At 61.4% G+C, this 17,159-nt stretch overlaps 1 protein-coding gene across 1 annotated transcript; it reads left to right on the top strand.

Annotated features, from left to right (window-relative positions):
- The first annotated feature begins 4,098 nt into the window (after positions 1 to 4,098).
- C2 (complement C2) lies at positions 4,099 to 17,098 on the top strand. The gene is made up of 18 exons (XM_036356449.1): positions 4,099 to 4,318; positions 4,512 to 4,718; positions 5,464 to 5,649; positions 7,245 to 7,418; positions 7,492 to 7,590; positions 7,743 to 7,876; positions 11,278 to 11,416; positions 11,955 to 12,095; positions 12,975 to 13,064; positions 14,918 to 15,058; positions 15,214 to 15,308; positions 15,396 to 15,510; positions 15,591 to 15,756; positions 15,842 to 15,918; positions 16,055 to 16,146; positions 16,286 to 16,412; positions 16,558 to 16,607; positions 16,748 to 17,098. The coding sequence occupies exons 1-18, from the start codon at positions 4,273 to 4,275 to the stop codon at positions 16,904 to 16,906; spliced, it is 2,238 nt and encodes a 745-aa protein (XP_036212342.1). The 5' UTR covers positions 4,099 to 4,272; the 3' UTR covers positions 16,907 to 17,098.
- Positions 17,099 to 17,159: the final 61 nt, after the last annotated feature.

The raw sequence follows: 17,159 nt of genomic DNA, 5'->3' as shown, positions 1-17,159 counted from the left end.
AGAAGAAAAGGTAGGAGCTCACCCCTTTCCCCGGAGCACAGGCTGCGGGCGCAGCGGACAATGGGGCTTTATTGCTTAAGGAAGAAGGTGGAATGGGTTCGGACACACTCTGCCAAGTTTATTTAACTCAACAAATATTGGGGGAAACGCATGAAAGAAAGGTCCTTTCTTTTGAAGACGTTATTAGATATGAATCGGGCAGGTGTACTAGTTGGCTTGAGTCCCAAAAACAAAATAGCACCGACAAGGCAGCCTGGACAACAGACATTTCTTTCTCACGTTCTGGAGGCTGGGAGTCCGAGAGCAGGGCGTCGGCATGAGCCGTTTCTCGTGAGAGGCGGTCCTCATGGGCCTTCCTCTGTGACACGGGGTGGGAGGGAGGTGTGAGGAGAGGGTGGGGGGAGAGCAGGACCCACCCTTATGACCTTGTTTAACCTTAATTACCTCTCTATCGGCTCGATAATTTCCAAATACAGTCACATTGTGGGTCAGGGCTTCACGCGTGAATTCTGGGGGACGCAGTTGTCTGTAGCAGTGGCTTAGAGAGGCAGCCGGAAGCCAGTCGCTGAAGGACTCAGTCCTGAGGACTCGTTGTGCCCGGAGCAGACAAGCCCCAGGTCTGGTCACTATAGTCGTTGGCAGATTACGGCCTTACGTGCGCGCTCTGTGCAATGTGAGGTTGCCACTCCTCCCATCAAGAGGTAAAGTGTCCCCCACCTTTATTTATTTTTATTTTTTGGAATTATTTTTATTTTATTTAACATATTTTTATTGATCTCCGAGAGGAAGGGAGAGGGAGAGAGAGATAGAAACATCAATGATGATGAAAGAGAATCATTGATCGGATGCCTCCTGCACGCCCCCTCCTGGGGATGGAGCCTATAACCTGGGCATGTGCCCTTGGCCGGAATCGAACCTGGGACCCTTCAGTCCGCAGTCCGATGCTCTACCCATGGAGCCAAACCGGCTAGGGCTCAGGGTCCCCACCTTTAAATCTGGGTTGGCCTTGGGATGCGCTGACCAACAGAACACGGTGGGAGTGATGTCATGCGGCTTCTGAGGACAGCGTCGTGGGGCTTGCTGCTCGTGCTGGGGATCTTGGCATGCTGCCCCGAGAGCCACCCCTGAGGGGCTCGGCCGGAGGCCCCGAGGGCGAGCGGCAGCTGTCCCACGGCCCCCTGAGCCGAGCCCTCGACCGCTGCAGCTGCGTGCGTGACCCAGGCAAGCCCAGCACAAGAACTGCCTGGCCGGCCCACAGATCAGAGTCACAAGAAAGAGCAACTCGTTTCCTTAGGCCCTACATTTTGGTGCATTGTCCCTGCGGCGCCGGTCACGATTGGTTCACAGCCACAGCGGCTCGTTCGGCGCGACCTCTCCGCTGAGGTGGCAGGGCTCTGCTCCTGGTGCGCAGGGGTCCAGGCTGGTGCAGCGCCGGCTCAGACGCGGCCACGAGGGAGGCTCGGGCGCACTTGCTGCTTGTGAAGCTGCGCCGAGAACTGACACAGGCCACCCATGGTCAGGCCTCGCTGGCCAAGCCAGTGGTGGGAGTTCCTGCTGTGTGCCTGAGAGGAGGCAGAGCCAGAAAATCGGTGACCGTCTCCTGCCCACCCCCAGGCAGGTCATGTCTCGCTTGTTACAACTGAAGGGGTGGGCAGGGCTGAGGGACACCGCCTGCGTCGGGGACCCAGGCTCCTCTGTCTGCTCTGTCGTCCCCTGGGTGTTGTTCTCACATCACCATCAGGGTTATTTTTATTTATTTTATTTATTTACTTATTTTTTTATTTTTTTAAATATATATTTTATTGATTTTTCACAGAGAGGAAGGGAGAGAGATAGAGAGTTAGAAACATCGATGAGAGAGAAACATCGATCAGCTGCCTCCCGCACACCCACTACTGGGGATGTGCCCGCAACCCAGGTACATGCCCTTGACCGGAATCGAACCTGGGACCTTTCAGTCCGCAGGCCGACGCTCCATCCACTGAGCCAAACCGGTTTCGGCTATTTACTTATTTTTTTAAAAAATATGTCTTTTTATTGATTTCAGACAGGAAGGGAGGAGAGAGAGATAGAAACAATGATGAGAGAGAGACATCAGCGGGCTGCCTCCTGCACACCCCACACTGGGGATGGAGCCCGCAACCTGGGCATGTGCCCTGACCGGGAATCAAACCCTCATAACCTCCTGGTTCAGAGGTTGATGCTCAACCACTGAGCCGGCCGGCCAGGCTAAAGTCCCTCCATGCAGAGGAGGGGACGGAGGCTGGGTCTGGGGGAGGAACCAGCAGCTCTGCCACAGAGCAGCTTTGGGACCCCCACAACCAGGGGCGTCCCACCTTCCCACCCCCCGTCAGGGGGTCCCGGGCCCCACCTTCCCACCTCCCCTCAGGGGGTCCCGGGGGCCCCACCTTCCCGCCCCCCGTCAGGGGGTCCCGGGGCCCACCTTCCCACCTCCCCTCAGGGGGTCCCGGGGGCCCCACCTTCCCGCCCCCCGTCAGGGGTCCCGGGGGGCCCCACCTTCCCGCTTCCCGTCAGGGGGTCCCGGGGCCCACCTTCCCGCCTCCCATCAGGGGTCCCGGGGCCCCACCTTCCCGCCTCCCATCAGGGGGTCCCGGGGCCCACCTTCCCGCCTCCCGTCAGGGGTGGGGGCCCACCTCGTACATGTGGTTTCTGAGGAGTTATTTGTAAATCAGAAGCGTTTTCACAAACTTGATTGATCCCTGGGAAATGTTTCCTCTTGCTTTGATTGATGCTCTCCATTTCTGCCTCGCATAGCGTGACGGAGCAGAGAGGTTTCTGGGGGCTGCGCACTGCTCAGGGCCTTTGCTTCCTGCATTGCCCACAGCGCAGCTCTGGTTCAACCCCCCAGCCCCCAAATACGTTTGCTCCTGTGGGTAACCCACCCAACATTTATTTTATAAGTTGGGAATTGTATCTACTGAACTTTCTGTAAAAATGTTCTACAAAGTTTTCCAGTCTCTAAAACAAAATGTTGGTTTTGTTTTTTTCTGTCGCCAGATTCTCTCTGGGAAAAAGGTCGTCCCTGCCCTTATGTATCAAGAAGTTCTGAGATCTCACTCATTTGTGGAAGATAATGAACAACATAAACTGATGAACAAAAACATATCCAGAGACAGAGAAGCATCGAACAGACCATCCCACCTCAGAGGGAAGGCGGTGGTGGCGGGGGTCGGGGGTCGGGGGGTAAGAAAACAACCAAAGGACGTGTATGCGTGCATATGAGCTTAATCCACGGACACAGACAGTAGGGGGTGAGGGCATGTGCTGGGGGTGGGAGTGGCCGGGGAGAGGTCAATGGGAGAAAAAGGAGACATGTAATACTTTAAACAATAAAGAATTTTTTTCAAAAAAGAATAGCACTAACCAGTTGGCTCAGTGAATAGAGCGTCAGCCTGCGGACTGAACGGTCCCAGGTTCGATTTCGGTCAAGGGCATGTACCTTGGTTGCGGGCACATCCTCAGTGGAGGGTGTGCAGGAGGCAGCTGATCAATGCTTCTCTCTCATCGATGTTTCTAACTGTCTGTCCCTCTCCCTTCCTCTCTGTAAAAAAATAAAAATAAAAAACAAAAACAAAAAATGATAGGGGGAAATAAGTTCTGAGGCCCCGGCTGGTTTGGCTCAGTGGATAGAGCGTCGGCCTGTGGACTGAAGGGTCCTGGGTTTGATTTCGGTCAAGGGCCTGGGTTGTGGGTTTGATCCCCAGTGTGGGGCGTGCAGGAGACAGCCGATCAATGATTCTCTCTCATCATGGATGTTTCTATGTCTCTCTTTCTCTCCCTTCCGCTCTGAAAAAAATCTATTTTGGAAAAAAACAAAAGAAGAAGTTCTGAGAAAATCGTCTCAATCTCTTGGAGGTTTATGTCCCAGAAGACGGCCCCAGCCCAGGCCACATGGCGGGCGAAGCCCAGCAGAAAACGGAAACTGAGCGAGTGGTTTTGCAACATCTTGGATGGTGGCTGGATCTGTGCCCTTCAGACGGCTCGTGCCAGAGTGTGTGTGCGTGGCTGTGCCGCGTGCGCGTGGGGCGGGGGCGCCCACGCCGAGGTGAGGCCGGCGGAGCTGCCAAGGCCACGCGAGGAGGAGGACACAGGCTTCGCCCCCAGCTCAGCGCCCAGCCCGGCCTGTTTTCTCCGGCAGGAGGCCACCCCCCTTGCCACTCCCTAGTTTTCTGAGCCAGGGCTGGTTTTCGGGAAGTCAGCTGACCTTTCCCCTCTCCGGGCTCACTGCTCTGCGGCCCCGAGGTGGACACCATGGGCTCACTCAGGGCTCTGCTTTGCCTGCTGCTCCTGTACCCAGGTAGGAGCCAGGGAGCCAGGGAGCCAGGGAGCCAGGGAGCGGGTGGGGTGGGGGCGGGGCGGGAGGGTCCTGGGGGAGGCCACCGCCACCCGGCGGGTGTCTACGCTGGAAACAGTCTCTTTTGCTCTCCCTTTCTGCCAGGGTTTACCTTGCCTTCCTCTTCTCCATTTCTGCGTCTGGCCCCCCCCCACAGGCCTGGCTGCAGCTGCACCCTCCTGCCCTCAGAACGTGAAAATCTCCGGGGGCAATTTCACCCTCAGCCGCGGCTGGGCCCCTGGGAGTGTTCTCGTCTACTCCTGCCCCCTGGGCCGGTACCCAGTCCCCACATCCAGGCTGTGCCTGAGCAGCGGACGCTGGCAGACCCCGAGATCCAGCCCGGTGGCAAAGGCGGTCTGCAAACGTGAGGCTCCCCAGCTCGCCCAGGGTGCCCTGCGCGCGGAACCTCTATTTAGGATGTGGGTCTTAGCCCGCCTGGGCGGCGTGGGAGGGAGGGCGAAGCCTCTCCACAGGGCTTTGCAAAGTAGCGGGAGAACGTCACTCCCCATAGCAGGGTATTGGAGGCAAGCTTTAAACAAATTTTAAAAATATATATATATATATATATATATATATATATATATATATATATATATTTTTTATTGATTTCAGAGAGGAAGGGAGAGGGAGAGAGAGATAGAAACATCAATGATGAGAGAGAATCATTGATCCGTTGCCTCCTGCACACCCCTTACTGGGGATCAAGCCTGCAACCTGGGCATGTGCTCTGACCAGAATTGAACCCCGGGACCCTTCAGTCCATAGGCCAGCGCTCTATCCACTGAGCCAAACCAGTTGGGGCGAGGCAGGCTTTGATGGAGATTGTGGGGGCTACGGGCCAGGGACGCTTTCCAAAATACTTAACAGTTGGCCGCATGGCACTGCCCACTCCTGGGAGGCGAGGACCCCGGGGGGAGGGAGCAGCTGAGAGAAGTGGCTGAACGGTGTGAGACCACCAGCGTTCACCCAACTGCCAGCAGCAGCAACTGCACAGGCATCAACCTAACCTGCAGGCAGCCAGGGGCTGTCCCCACGCCTAGGGCGAACGCCGCCCCCGTGGTGCCAGCCCAGGGGCTCCCGGTCCATCCCCAGCACCCCTCTCTCTGCAGCTGTTCGCTGTCCCGCCCCGGTGGCCTTCGAGAATGGCATGTACACCCCGCGGCTGGGGTCCCACCCCGTGGGCGGCAACCTGAGCTTCGAGTGTGAGGACGGCTTCGTGCTGCGGGGCTCACCCGTGCGGCAGTGTCGCCCCAACGGCATGTGGGATGGGGAGACGGCCGTGTGTGACAATGGCGGTGAGTGGCCTGGCTGATGGCTGTGGGGGGGCTGGGACCTCCAGGAACCCCGGAGCCAGGCTGTGGCCAGGGAGCCTCTGTGGGGCAGGGGCCTGGTGTGCCGAGGGTCAAAGTAATATTCCTGGATTTTGGTCAGCTGAGACCAGCAGGCCCCACATCACCGGCCTGGAGGGGGCCAAGGCAGCTGGCTCCAAGCTTCAGCTCCGACATAAAGGCCCTGCACACTGTCCGGCTTTTCCAGAAGCCTCAAAGCCTGCTTGGTAGTCAGACCCCACGGGACTGAGGACAGAGGATAGGCTGAGAGCGTTGTGCGGACGTGCCTTGCCTCTGGAACCCGGTTGGGTTCCAAGCTTGGCTTTGACCTTGACAGACTTGGGGCAGGTTATATAACCTCTCTATGCCTCAGTTTTCCCATCTGTAAAATGGGTTTTGTAAGGGTGCTGGCTGTCCTCGTTTCACAGGTGAAAACTGAGAGGATAAGTGGGGTTGTCGTGTGGATGGAGTGAGTTGACGTTAGTACGCGTCTAGAACAGCCTCGGGGTCTGGTACGTGCCTGGTACACTGCCTCACGCCACTGCTATTACCGTCCCAGAGCACGCAGAGGGCTCTGCTGGTCAGAGTGGGGCTCCCGGGCGTCCTGGAGCCACATGCCCCTGTGGGTTTGGGAGCTTCCTGGACCAGAGTTCTGGGCACAGAGTCCAGGAGACAGTCCATGAGACGGCAGGACCGTGGCCTCCCCAGCAGCCCCCCCATCAGCTCCGGCGCATGCAGCTTGACTCTGCCAAGTAGCCATTCATTCAAACATAAGTATAATCTATTTGAAAATGAAGGCAAAATCTACCTACAGTAAAGTCTACAGATCTTAAGTTTTTAGCTTGATGAATTTTTACACACGTGTCCACCCACGTAACCGCCACTGGAGCGAGGACACGCCCGCATCCCAGGAGGCCCGCCCTCCCGCGGGACCGTCTTCGCTGGGCTCCCTCGAGCTCAGCCGGGAGGAGGCGTCACAGGCTGCTCTGCGCACCTGGCGGCCCTTAGCCAGCGTCGCCTGGGCGCGCGCAGCTCTGTGCACCGCAGTCTGCTCTTCGCTGCCGTGGAGCCCCTTGCACGGGCCTGTGAGAGGTCACGCCTGATCCTGCAGCTGGGCCTCGGGTCACGTCCAGGTGGCGGCCACGAGTGGAGCTCCGCGAACGTTCTTGTGCCTGACGTTCGTGCCCTTGTTTCTCTGGAGCGTGTGGTCTGGGGTGGGATGAGCGGTCCCCGCGCAGGGGCGGGCGTTCCACCACATCCAGCGATGCCGGCTCTTTGGTGCTGACTCCCGTGGCTTAGGAAGAGCAGTGTCCCCCTGCAGATGGGCTTCTCTGCTGGCACCTGCCCCGGCTTCTGGGGTGGATGCAGCCCGAGTCCCGGGTGGGACTGGGAGGCCGCTGAGCTGGAATGTCTGGCCCTCCTGAAGGCCCCATCCACACCCGCCAGGACCCCAAGAGGCTCTGGGGCCTGGAGCCGGGCGCGGGAGGGAGAGGGCAGTGAGCAGGGCCAGGGGCCACGCCGGAGGGTCTCTGCTTACTCCATCTCCCTCTGCTCCCTCGCAGCCGGCCACTGCCCCAGCCCAGGCATCCCCGTGGGCTCGGTGCGGACCGGGTCCCGATTTGGCCTTGGGGACAAGGTCAACTACCGCTGCTCCTCGAATCTGGTGCTGACGGGGTCGACAGAGCGGGAGTGCCAGGACAGTGGGGTCTGGAGCGGGACCGAGCCCATCTGCCGCCGTGAGTAGCTGCCCTGCCCGTCCGGAGACTCTCGGCACCGGCTCCACGCTGACCCCAGTGGCTCTTCCCACAGAACCCTACTCGTACGACTTTCCTGAGGACGTGGCCCCTGCGCTGGGCACCTCCTTGTCCCACCTGCTTGGATCCACCAATCCCACCCAGAAGAAGACGGGTGAGTGCTGGTGGCGGGCAGCAGGCGGCTGGGCAGGCTGCTTGGGGCTCGGCCTCCTCTGGGCGCAGCAGGGCTGAGCTGACTGCAGGGGAGGCCTTGGCAAGAGAGCAGGGTGGGGGAAGACATGAGTTCCCCCTCCATATTTCATCCAGAAAACGTGGGCCGAAAAATCCAAATCCAGCGATCTGGCCACCTGAACCTCTACCTGCTCCTGGACGCCTCTCAGAGCGTGAAGGAGGAAGACTTCAGCATCTTCAAGGAGAGCGCCGCCCTCATGGTGGACAGGGTCAGGGCCAGGAGAGCGCCGCCCTCATGGTGGACAGGGTCAGGGCCCGGAGAGCGCCGCCCTCATGGTGGACAGGGTCAGGGCCCGGAGAGCGCCGCCCTCATGGTGGACAGGGTCAGGGCCAGGCGCCGCCCTCATGGTGGACAGGGTCAGGGCCCGGAGAGCGCCGCCCTCATGGTGGACAGGGTCAGGGCCCGGAGAGCGCCGCCCTCATGGTGGACAGGGTCAGGGCCAGGAGAGCGCCGCCCTCATGGTGGACAGGGTCAGGGCCCGGAGAGCGCCGCCCTCATGGTGGACAGGGTCAGGGCCAGGAGAGCGCCGCCCTCATGGTGGACAGGGTCAGGGCCAGGAGAGCGCCGCCCTCATGGTGGACAGGGTCAGGGCCAGGAGAGCGCCACCCTCATGGTGGACAGGGTCAGGGCCAGGAGAGCGCCGCCCTCATGGTGGACAGGGTCAGGGCCCGGAGAGCGCCGCCCTCATGGTGGACAGGGTCAGGGCCAGGAGAGCGCCGCCCTCATGGTGGACAGGGTCAGGGCCAGGAGAGCGCCGCCCTCATGGTGGACAGGGTCAGGGCCCGGAGCCACCCTCATGGGGACAGGTCCCCTCATGGTGGACAGGGTCAGGGCCAGGAGAGCGCCGCCCTCATGGTGGACAGGGTCAGGGCCAGGAGAGCGCCGCCCTCATGGTGGACAGGGTCAGGGCCGAGAGCGCCGCCCTCATGGTGGACAGGGTCAGGGCCCGGAGAGCGCCGCCCTCATGGTGGACAGGGTCAGGCCCGGCGCCGCCCTCATGGTGGACAGGGTCAGGGCCCGAGAGCGCCGCCCTCATGGTGGACAGGGTCAGGGCCCGGAGCGCCGCCCTCATGGTGGACAGGGTCAGGGCCCGGAGAGCGCCGCCCTCATGGTGGACAGGGTCAGGGCCCGGAGAGCGCCGCCCTCATGGTGGACAGGGTCAGGGCCAGGAGAGCGCCGCCCTCATGGTGGACAGGGTCAGGGCCAGGAGAGCGCCGCCCTCATGGTGGAACAGGGTCAGGGCCGGAGAGCGCCGCCCTCATGGTGGACAGGGTCAGGGCCAGGAGAGCGCCCTCATGGGTGACAGGTCAGGGCCAGGAGCCCTCATGGTGGACAGGGTCAGGGCCCGGAGAGCGCCGCCCTCATGGTGGACAGGGTCAGGGCCCGGAGAGCGCCCTCATGGTGGACAGGGTCAGGGCCAGGAGAGCGCCGCCCTCATGGTGGACAGGGTCAGGGCCAGGAGAGCGCCGCCCTCATGGTGGACAGGGTCAGGGCCAGGAGAGCGCCGCCCTCATGGTGGACAGGGTCAGGGCCAGGAGAGCGCCGCCCTCATGGTGGACAGGGTCAGGGCCAGGAGAGCGCCGCCCTCATGGTGGACAGGGTCAGGGCCAGAGAGCGCCGCCCTCATGGTGGACAGGGTCAGGGCCAGGAGAGCGCCGCCCTCATGGTGGACAGGGTCAGGGCCAGAGCGCCGCCCTCATGGTGGACAGGGTCAGGGCCAGGAGAGCGCCGCCCTCATGGTGGACAGGGTCAGGGCCCGGAGAGCGCCGCCCTCATGGTGGACAGGGTCAGGGCCAGGAGAGCGCCGCCCTCATGGTGGACAGGGTCAGGGCCAGGAGAGCGCCGCCCTCATGGTGGACAGGGTCAGGGCCCGGAGAGCGCCGCCCTCATGGTGGACAGGGTCAGGGCCAGGAGAGCGCCGCCCTCATGGTGGACAGGGTCAGGGCCAGGAGAGCGCCGCCCTCATGGTGGACAGGGTCAGGGCCCGGAGAGCGCCGCCCTCATGGTGGACAGGGTCAGGGCCCGGAGAGCGCCCTCATGGTGGACAGGGTCAGGGCCAGGAGAGCGCCGCCCTCATGGTGGACAGGGTCAGGGCCCGGAGAGCGCCGCCCTCATGGTGGACAGGGTCAGGGCCCGGAGAGCGCCGCCCTCATGGTGGACAGGGTCAGGGCCAGGAGAGCGCCGCCCTCATGGTGGACAGGGTCAGGGCCAGGAGAGCGCCGCCCTCATGGTGGACAGGGTCAGGGCCAGGAGAGCGCCGCCCTCATGGTGGACAGGGTCAGGGCCAGGAGAGCGCTGCCCTCATGGTGGACAGGGTCAGGGGCCAGGCGCCGCCCTCATGGTGGACAGGGTCAGGGCCAGGAGAGCGCCGCCCTCATGGTGGACAGGGTCAGGGCCAGGAGAGCGCCGCCCTCATGGTGGACAGGGTCAGGGCCAGGAGAGCGCCGCCCTCATGGTGGACAGGGTCAGGGGCCAGGCGCCGTGCGGAGCTTCCCTTGCTCAGACCCCTCACGGCCCACCTCCTTCAAGGAGGCTTCCCCACTCCACGAGGAGCCGTGCTTCAATGTATAGGGTCATGCTTTTTGTTCCACAAACACCTACTATGTGTCCGGCACCGTAGTGGGTGCTGGGTGCTGTGCTGGGGGACACCAACGATGAACAACACGGGGCCCCCTTTCCAGGAATTCGTCTTCTAGAACAGGGGTCTGCCCAGAGGGGTGCACAGATAACCCACTGGGTGTGGCAGAAAAGTCCTGGTATCCCTGCTGACCCATTTCATTTAAATCAACAGCTTGATATTTAATAATTTGAAAACATTTCAGTATTTTGTGTGTTTACAGTGATACACGTTATGAATAGGAGTGCAGTTTCCAAGCACATATACCTTTATGGGGCTGTGCCCCAAGCCCCTGCTAGCCAGATGCGCACACAGGAGCGTTTGGAAGCCGTGGGTTAGTCGTTGCCCACGTTTGCTTGGTGTCTGCTTCTCACAGTTGTTGATGTAGATGTGGCCGCTCCTCCCGCGACATTTTAGAGGAAGAGGCTCTGTGTTCCTCAGCGGCTCTCTTAGGACCTGAACGTGGGCCACTCACTGAGCCCCGAGGCTGCAAACTACAGCCACTGGGAGCCTCCCGGTTGCACCAGCAGGTTCAGGCCCTCCCTCCGCCTCTGACTGGTGGTGTGAGCCGGGGAAGGCCAGCGCCTCAGTGTGCGCCTGTAAAGGAGGGCCTCCTGCCCGCACAGAGTTTCTGGGAGAATTAAATGAGGCCAGTCGCTCAGTCGTTTGACGCATCATCCCGATACCCAAGGTTGCAGGCTGGTCTCCAGGCGCAGACGGAGGAGCCGATGGGTGTGGCAATGGGTGGGACACACGTCCATCTCCCCCCTCCCCTCTGTCTCTAAAATCAATAAAAAAAAGATTAAAGAGGAGCGAGCCCTTCAACGCGAGCAGATGGTCAGCAAACACCGGTTTCCGGAGCTCCTGCCGGCCGCAGCGTCTTCCCCCGCATGATTGTGGTTGATGTCGGAGCGGAAGGGAGAGGGAGAGAGACATCAATGATGAGAGAGAATCATTGATCGCTGCCTCCTGCCTCTCCCTCCCCTGCACAGATCTTCAGCTTTGAGATCAATGTGAGTGTCGCCATCATCACCTTTGCGTCAAAGCCCAAAATCATCATGTCTGTCCTGGATGACAATTCCCGGGACGGGACTGAAGTGATCTACCATCTGGAAAACATCAACTATAAAGGTGTGGTGTCGTCCGATGAAGGTGGGAGCGGGGGTGCGGGGGGGTCCGCAGCAGACCCATCTGGACAAGTTAGAGAGACGGGGTCTCTTGGCGGCAACCAAGGCTCAGGGCTCTGGCTCCTCAGGCTCAGGTGGGGGTCCCCGCCCCGCCAGCCCCTGCCTTCCTCCAATGTGCTGGACGGCCAGGGTGTCGCACAGGCCTGGTCCTCCCGATGCCAGAGCCACACGCCTGGTTTTCGTGGCTCAGTGCTCGTCTCCCTGGTCGTGGTAAACTCCCGCAGGGTGGGCTGCAGACGCTAACAACGCCCAAGTTTGCATCTGGAAGCCCCATCTTTGCATCCGGGGACATTAGCGTGGCCTTGGGTTGCGGTCATGCAATGAGCCCGTCTAAGGGGAATGGCTCTTAACGCCTGAACAGGCGACGTGCCAGATCCCCACCTGGGACCCAAGGTCTGGGCTTCTCAAACCAGCGGCTAATTTATCTCCAGCTGTTGGGGAAATAGGGTGATTTCTACTCCCCTTCTCTTTGCATGTTGCAGACCATGAAAATGGAACCGGGACCAACATCTATAAGGCACTACACAGTGTCTACATCATGATGAATAACCAAATGCAACGCCTGGGCATGAGCACCGCGGCCTGGAAGGAAATCCGGCACGCCATCATCCTTCTCACAGACGGTGCGTGCCGCCGTCTCTGTGGGGGTCGTCGTCTCTGTGGGGGACGTCGTCTCTGTGGGGGACGTCGTCTCTGTGGGGGTCGTCGTCTCTGTGGGGGACGTCGTCTCTGTGGGGTCGTCGTCTCTGTGGGGGTCGTCGTCTCTGTGGGGGACGTCGTCTCTGTGGGGGACATCGTCTCTGTGGGGGACATCGTCTCTGTGGGGGACATCGTCTCTGTGGGGGACGTCATCTCTGTGGGGGACATCGTCTCTGTGGGGGACGTCGTCTCTGTGGGGGACATCGTCTCTGTGGGGGACGTCGTCTCTGGCGCAGTAGCAGGAGCATCATGGAGGGGTCAGAAGACCTGCATTCTGATTCTCCCTGGGCCACTTGGCCTGCTTCTTACTTACCAAGTAGAAATAGTGACAACAGTGATGGCGAGGACAACAGTGATGGAAACATTAGCTGCCTTCCGCTCCTTACACAATTTTTGTGGAGAGAAATTTAAGTCGTTTGCGTAAAGGTGCTTTGTGATTATAATGCTGGTTATTGTCACTACCTGGAGGTCACCGGCTCCGGACCCGTGAGGTCCCGGCGCCTCGGGCGGTGACTCTGCCGTGGATCTGGGCTCTGTCATCGAGCTTGATTTTGCCCACATTATGCCACCCATCAGGACTGTGCTCTTGTCTATGCAATGAGGGTACCCACCCCTCCTGGGGCTTCGTGAGAATTAAATGAAATAAAGCAAACGGAGCTCGGGGCCCAGTGCCTGCGACACAGACTTTCAGTAAAACTCGGTAGACGTGCAGGGGCTGCGGGTCCCGGGGATGCCTCCCCCACTCCTCCTGGGCGCGGGGTCCTGATCCACCAGACGAACAAGTCTTTCCCTCCCTGTTCCAGGAAAGTCCAATATCGGGGGCTCGCCCAAGCCAGCTGTTGACAATATCAAAGAGGTCTTGAACATCAACCAGAGGAGGAGCGACTACCTGGGTGAGCCCCCACCCCTGCCCCCGGCTGTACCGCCCCCCAGGTGTACGAGGCCCACAGCCTGGGTCCCAGCATCTTTCTGTGGAGGCGCCCCCCCACCCCCCCACCGCTCTGTGTCATTCTGTGTGAAGGTGGCCGAGTGTCTGCCTGGTGTCATCTGGGTTAGCTGAGGCTGTGGGCAGTTTCTTCACTTGCCAGAGGGGACCTCTAGGCCGACAGGGGCGAATGCTCGGACACAGGGAAGCAGTGTGTCGGGGTCGCCATCTTCCTCCTCCTCCTGCTTTCCCACGCTCTACAGTTGCAGGAGCCTCTCCAGGAGGAAGAGGCGGGCCTGCTGGGGACTGTCCCTGGCGCCCCGGGAGCAGTGCAGATAAGCCAGGGAAGCGTTGGCAGCTGCAGGCGCTAACGGACAACTCCTCAGGTTCAGGCGAAATACAAATTGCACTGGCCTTTGACCAGAACAGAATTCAGACAGAAGCACCGGATAAGGGAAGGCGTTGAGCGCCCCATGCCCCCCCTCCCCGTCCGTGTGCCTCGCCCTGACCTGGCCCTCCGTGGAGAGCAGATTCCTCTTAAAAACTCTGGCCCAGCGAAGGCAGAGCCCAAACCCCATCCCTCAGGCCTTAGCGCCACTGGGCCAGGGTGAAATGCTCAAAACCACCTCGCCGAACAAGCAGGAGCTGAAGGGAAACGGAGAGCTCGGGGCCTGAGCGCAGGTGCTGCCTGAGGGGGCCCTCTGTCCGGGTCTGAGCATCGCCCCCTCTCGCTGCACCGCCCTCTGGGAGCAGAAGGGGGCCAGGCGGGCAGCGTGCGGAGGGAGGGTGGGGTGGGGGGGTGGGGTGGGGTGGGGGGGTGGGGTGGGGTGGGGGGCACGGTTCTCGGGAAGGGAGGGCTCCAGGCCCGCCCACGCCTCGGGGTGGAGGAGGCCAGGTCCGTGCTTCGCCTCCAGGCGACGGCCATGGCCCGTGTTTACCTAGTCGTGGACCAGAGCCGCCAGGACTGGGCGCTGTTCTAAGGGCGAAGCAGACACAAGCCGCGCGGGCAGTGCTCTAGGAGGCAAAGTGCTGGCTGCCAGGGCTGGTGCAGCACAGCATACAAACCCAGGGGCTTAAAAAACAGAAGTTCGGTCTCCCGCGTTGAGGAGCCTAGAAGTCCAAATGCCAGGTGTGCGCGGCCTGGAGGGTCCTTCCTCGCCTCTCCCGGCTGCTGGGGGCCCAGGGCCCTGGCTGAGGCGGGTACCCGGCCTCTGCTCCGTCCTCACATCCCTTCGCTCTTCTGCGAAGACCCAGCGTCAGGTCAGGGTCAGGGCCGCTCTCGTCCAGCTCGACCTCATCTTCACTAGCTCACATCCGTAAGACCCTACTTCCTGACGAGGTCACACTCAAGTCCTGGGAGTTAGGACTTGAACATACTCTTGTGGGGGACACAGTGTTACCCACAGTGGGCATAAAACAAGAGAGATAAAGAATCCCCAGGGCACGGTAGCTGGTGACAGGGGCTAAGGTGCAGGGGGGGCAGGGCACTGCGCCTTCAGACGCAAGGCGGGAAGGACAGCCGGGTAGTGATGCTTGAGTCAAGACTTAAAAAGGTAAGGAAGGGAGCCAAGTGGGGAACCTGGGGGGGAGTGGGCCAGGCGGAGGCGCCTGTGCAGAGGCTGCGGTGGGAGAGCCTGCGGCACGAGGCTTCACGAGGCCGTGGGGCTGGATGGGCTGGAGGGCGAGCCGCGGAGGGAAATGCAGTCAGACAGGGCGGGCGGAGGGGCCATGCAGGGCTTTGCAGGCACAGTGAGCCCTAAACGCCGCCTCCTGCCTCGCGGTGGCCCAGCCACAGATTCTGGTGGCTTCCTCCCCCGTCAGACATCTATGCCATCGGGGTGGGCAAGCTGGATGTGGACTGGCGAGAACTGAATGAGCTGGCCTCCAAGAAGGACGGCGAGAGGCACGCCTTCATCCTGCAGGACGCCAAGGCTCTGCGCCAGGTCTTTGAGCACATGCTGGGTGAGTGTCTTCCTTCACCCCTGGCCGGGGGCGGGGGACAGGGAGGAGCCGGGGGAGGGGGGCGGGGAGGAGCTGGGGGAGGGGGGCGGAGGCCGCTGGGAACCTGCTCACAGTGCCCTCCCCGTCTCCTGCCCCATCGGCTCCTCACCCCACAGATGTCTCCCAGCTCATAGACACCATATGTGGGGTGGGGAACATGTCAGCTAACGCCTCCGCCCAGGAGAGGACACCCTGGCATGTCACTATCAAGGTAGGGAAGGAGGGCCGGGGCTGGGGCTGGGACGCACAGTGAAGCGCCATGGGCGAGGGTCCCTGAAGACCCCCTGCTCCCCTGCAGCCCATGAGCCGGGAGACCTGCCGGGGGGCCCTCATCTCCGACCAGTGGGTCCTGACGGCCGCTCACTGCTTCCGCCACGCTGACCAGGACCACTCCCTGTGGAGGGTCATCGTGGGTGAGGAAGGCCCCACCCTGTGCCCAGCCCCTGCCCCCTCAGGAGCCCTGGCCCGGCCTAACCTGCCACGTTGTTCCCAGGGGATCCCAGCTCCCACTTGGGCAAGGAGTTCCAGATTGAGCAGGTGGTGATCTCCGAACACTTTGATGTCTTTGCCAAGAGGCACCAGGGCATCCGGGAGTTCTATGGGGACGACATCGCCCTGCTGAAACTGGCCCAGAAAGTGAAGATGTCCACCCATGCCAGGTGCTGGCACCTGGGGCAGAGCTCTGGGGAGCCCTGGAGGAGGGGGCACCCAGCATGGGCCTGTGTGACCCCCGCTTCTCCCCAGGCCCATCTGCCTTCCCTGTACGGTGGGGGCCAACCTGGCCCTGCGGAGACCCCCGGGCAGCACCTGCCGGGACCACGGTGAGAGCTGGGGCTTCAGGTGTGAAGAGCTGGGGCCGGGGCTTGGGGTGAGGACATGGCTGTGCTCCAGTCCCCAAGTCAGAAGCCGGGTCCGGGTGAAGGGGCCGGCACCAGCCTCCCCTCTCCTTGCCTGTAGAGAGCGAACTTCTGAACAAGCTGAGCGTTCCTGCGCATTTTGTGGCCTTGAATGGGGACACACTGAACATTAACCTCAAGACAGGGACAGAGGTGAGCGGCTCAGGTCTGGGCTGCGGGGGCGGGTCCCCCAGAGTGTCTGTCTGCCCCTGCAGTGCTGGCTGCTTTCTCCATCTGAGAGAGGCCCCCTGCTGCTCATCCAGCCTTCTCTCTCGCTCCACTCCTACTGCAGTGGACAAGATGTATTGAGGTCGTTGGCCAAGACAAAACCACGTTCCCCAACCTGACAGATGTCAGCGAGGTGGTGACAGACCAGTTCCTGTGCAGTGGGATGGAGAAAGATGACAATCCCTGCAAGGGTGAGCGCCCCCCCCCGGCCCCCCCCGCATTCTTGCAGGCAGGCCCCAGGGCCCGTGGCCAGCACGCGGCCAGGACGGCGCACTGCCCTGCTGATGCGAGCAGAGCAGCGGGAGTCAGCGCATCGCCTGCCCCTTCCTTCTGCAGGAGAATCTGGAGGAGCGGTTTTCCTTGAGCGGAGATTCAGGTTTTTTCAGGTGAGAGAAGGGGAAGCTGGTGGGGACTGGGTTACAGGATCTGGGCCTCACGGGGGGACCAGGGAGGCCTTTGCAGGAGCCAGGAGGATGGGCTGGGAGCTGGGGCTGTGGCCGCCTCCTGTCCATGCTCTCTCTTCCAGGTGGGCCTCGTGAGCTGGGGTCTCAACAACCCCCTCCGTTGCAACAAACTCCCTAGAGGCAAGGTCCTCCTGCTCCGCGACTTTCACGTCAGCCTCTTCCGCCTGCAGCCCTGGCTGAGGCAGCACCTGGAGGGCGATCTGAACTTCCTGCCCCTCTAGTCACGCCCACGGCCCCCTTTGCCGTCCTCTCCCCCGTCCTTCCTCTGCATTTCTGCCTTCAGACCCCGTGACCCTCCTCACGCCTCACCCGGGCAGCGCCCACCCACCCTCGGCTGTACCGACTCACTCTCCTTTCGCTTTCACGTGGAATTTCCCAGTTTTGGACATTAATAAAAATCTGATTTTCACATAGTCTGTGCCTCTGCCTGGGGGCGGGGAAGGCAGGAGTGATTCCAGGAACCACAGGAGCAGG

This window comes from Myotis myotis, unplaced genomic scaffold, assembly GCF_014108235.1.
Source record: "Myotis myotis isolate mMyoMyo1 unplaced genomic scaffold, mMyoMyo1.p scaffold_m19_p_26, whole genome shotgun sequence".
Lineage (NCBI taxonomy): Eukaryota > Metazoa > Chordata > Mammalia > Chiroptera > Vespertilionidae > Myotis > Myotis myotis.
The sequence above is the reverse complement of the archived record's forward strand: the minus strand, read 5'-3'. Positions and strand labels throughout refer to the sequence as shown.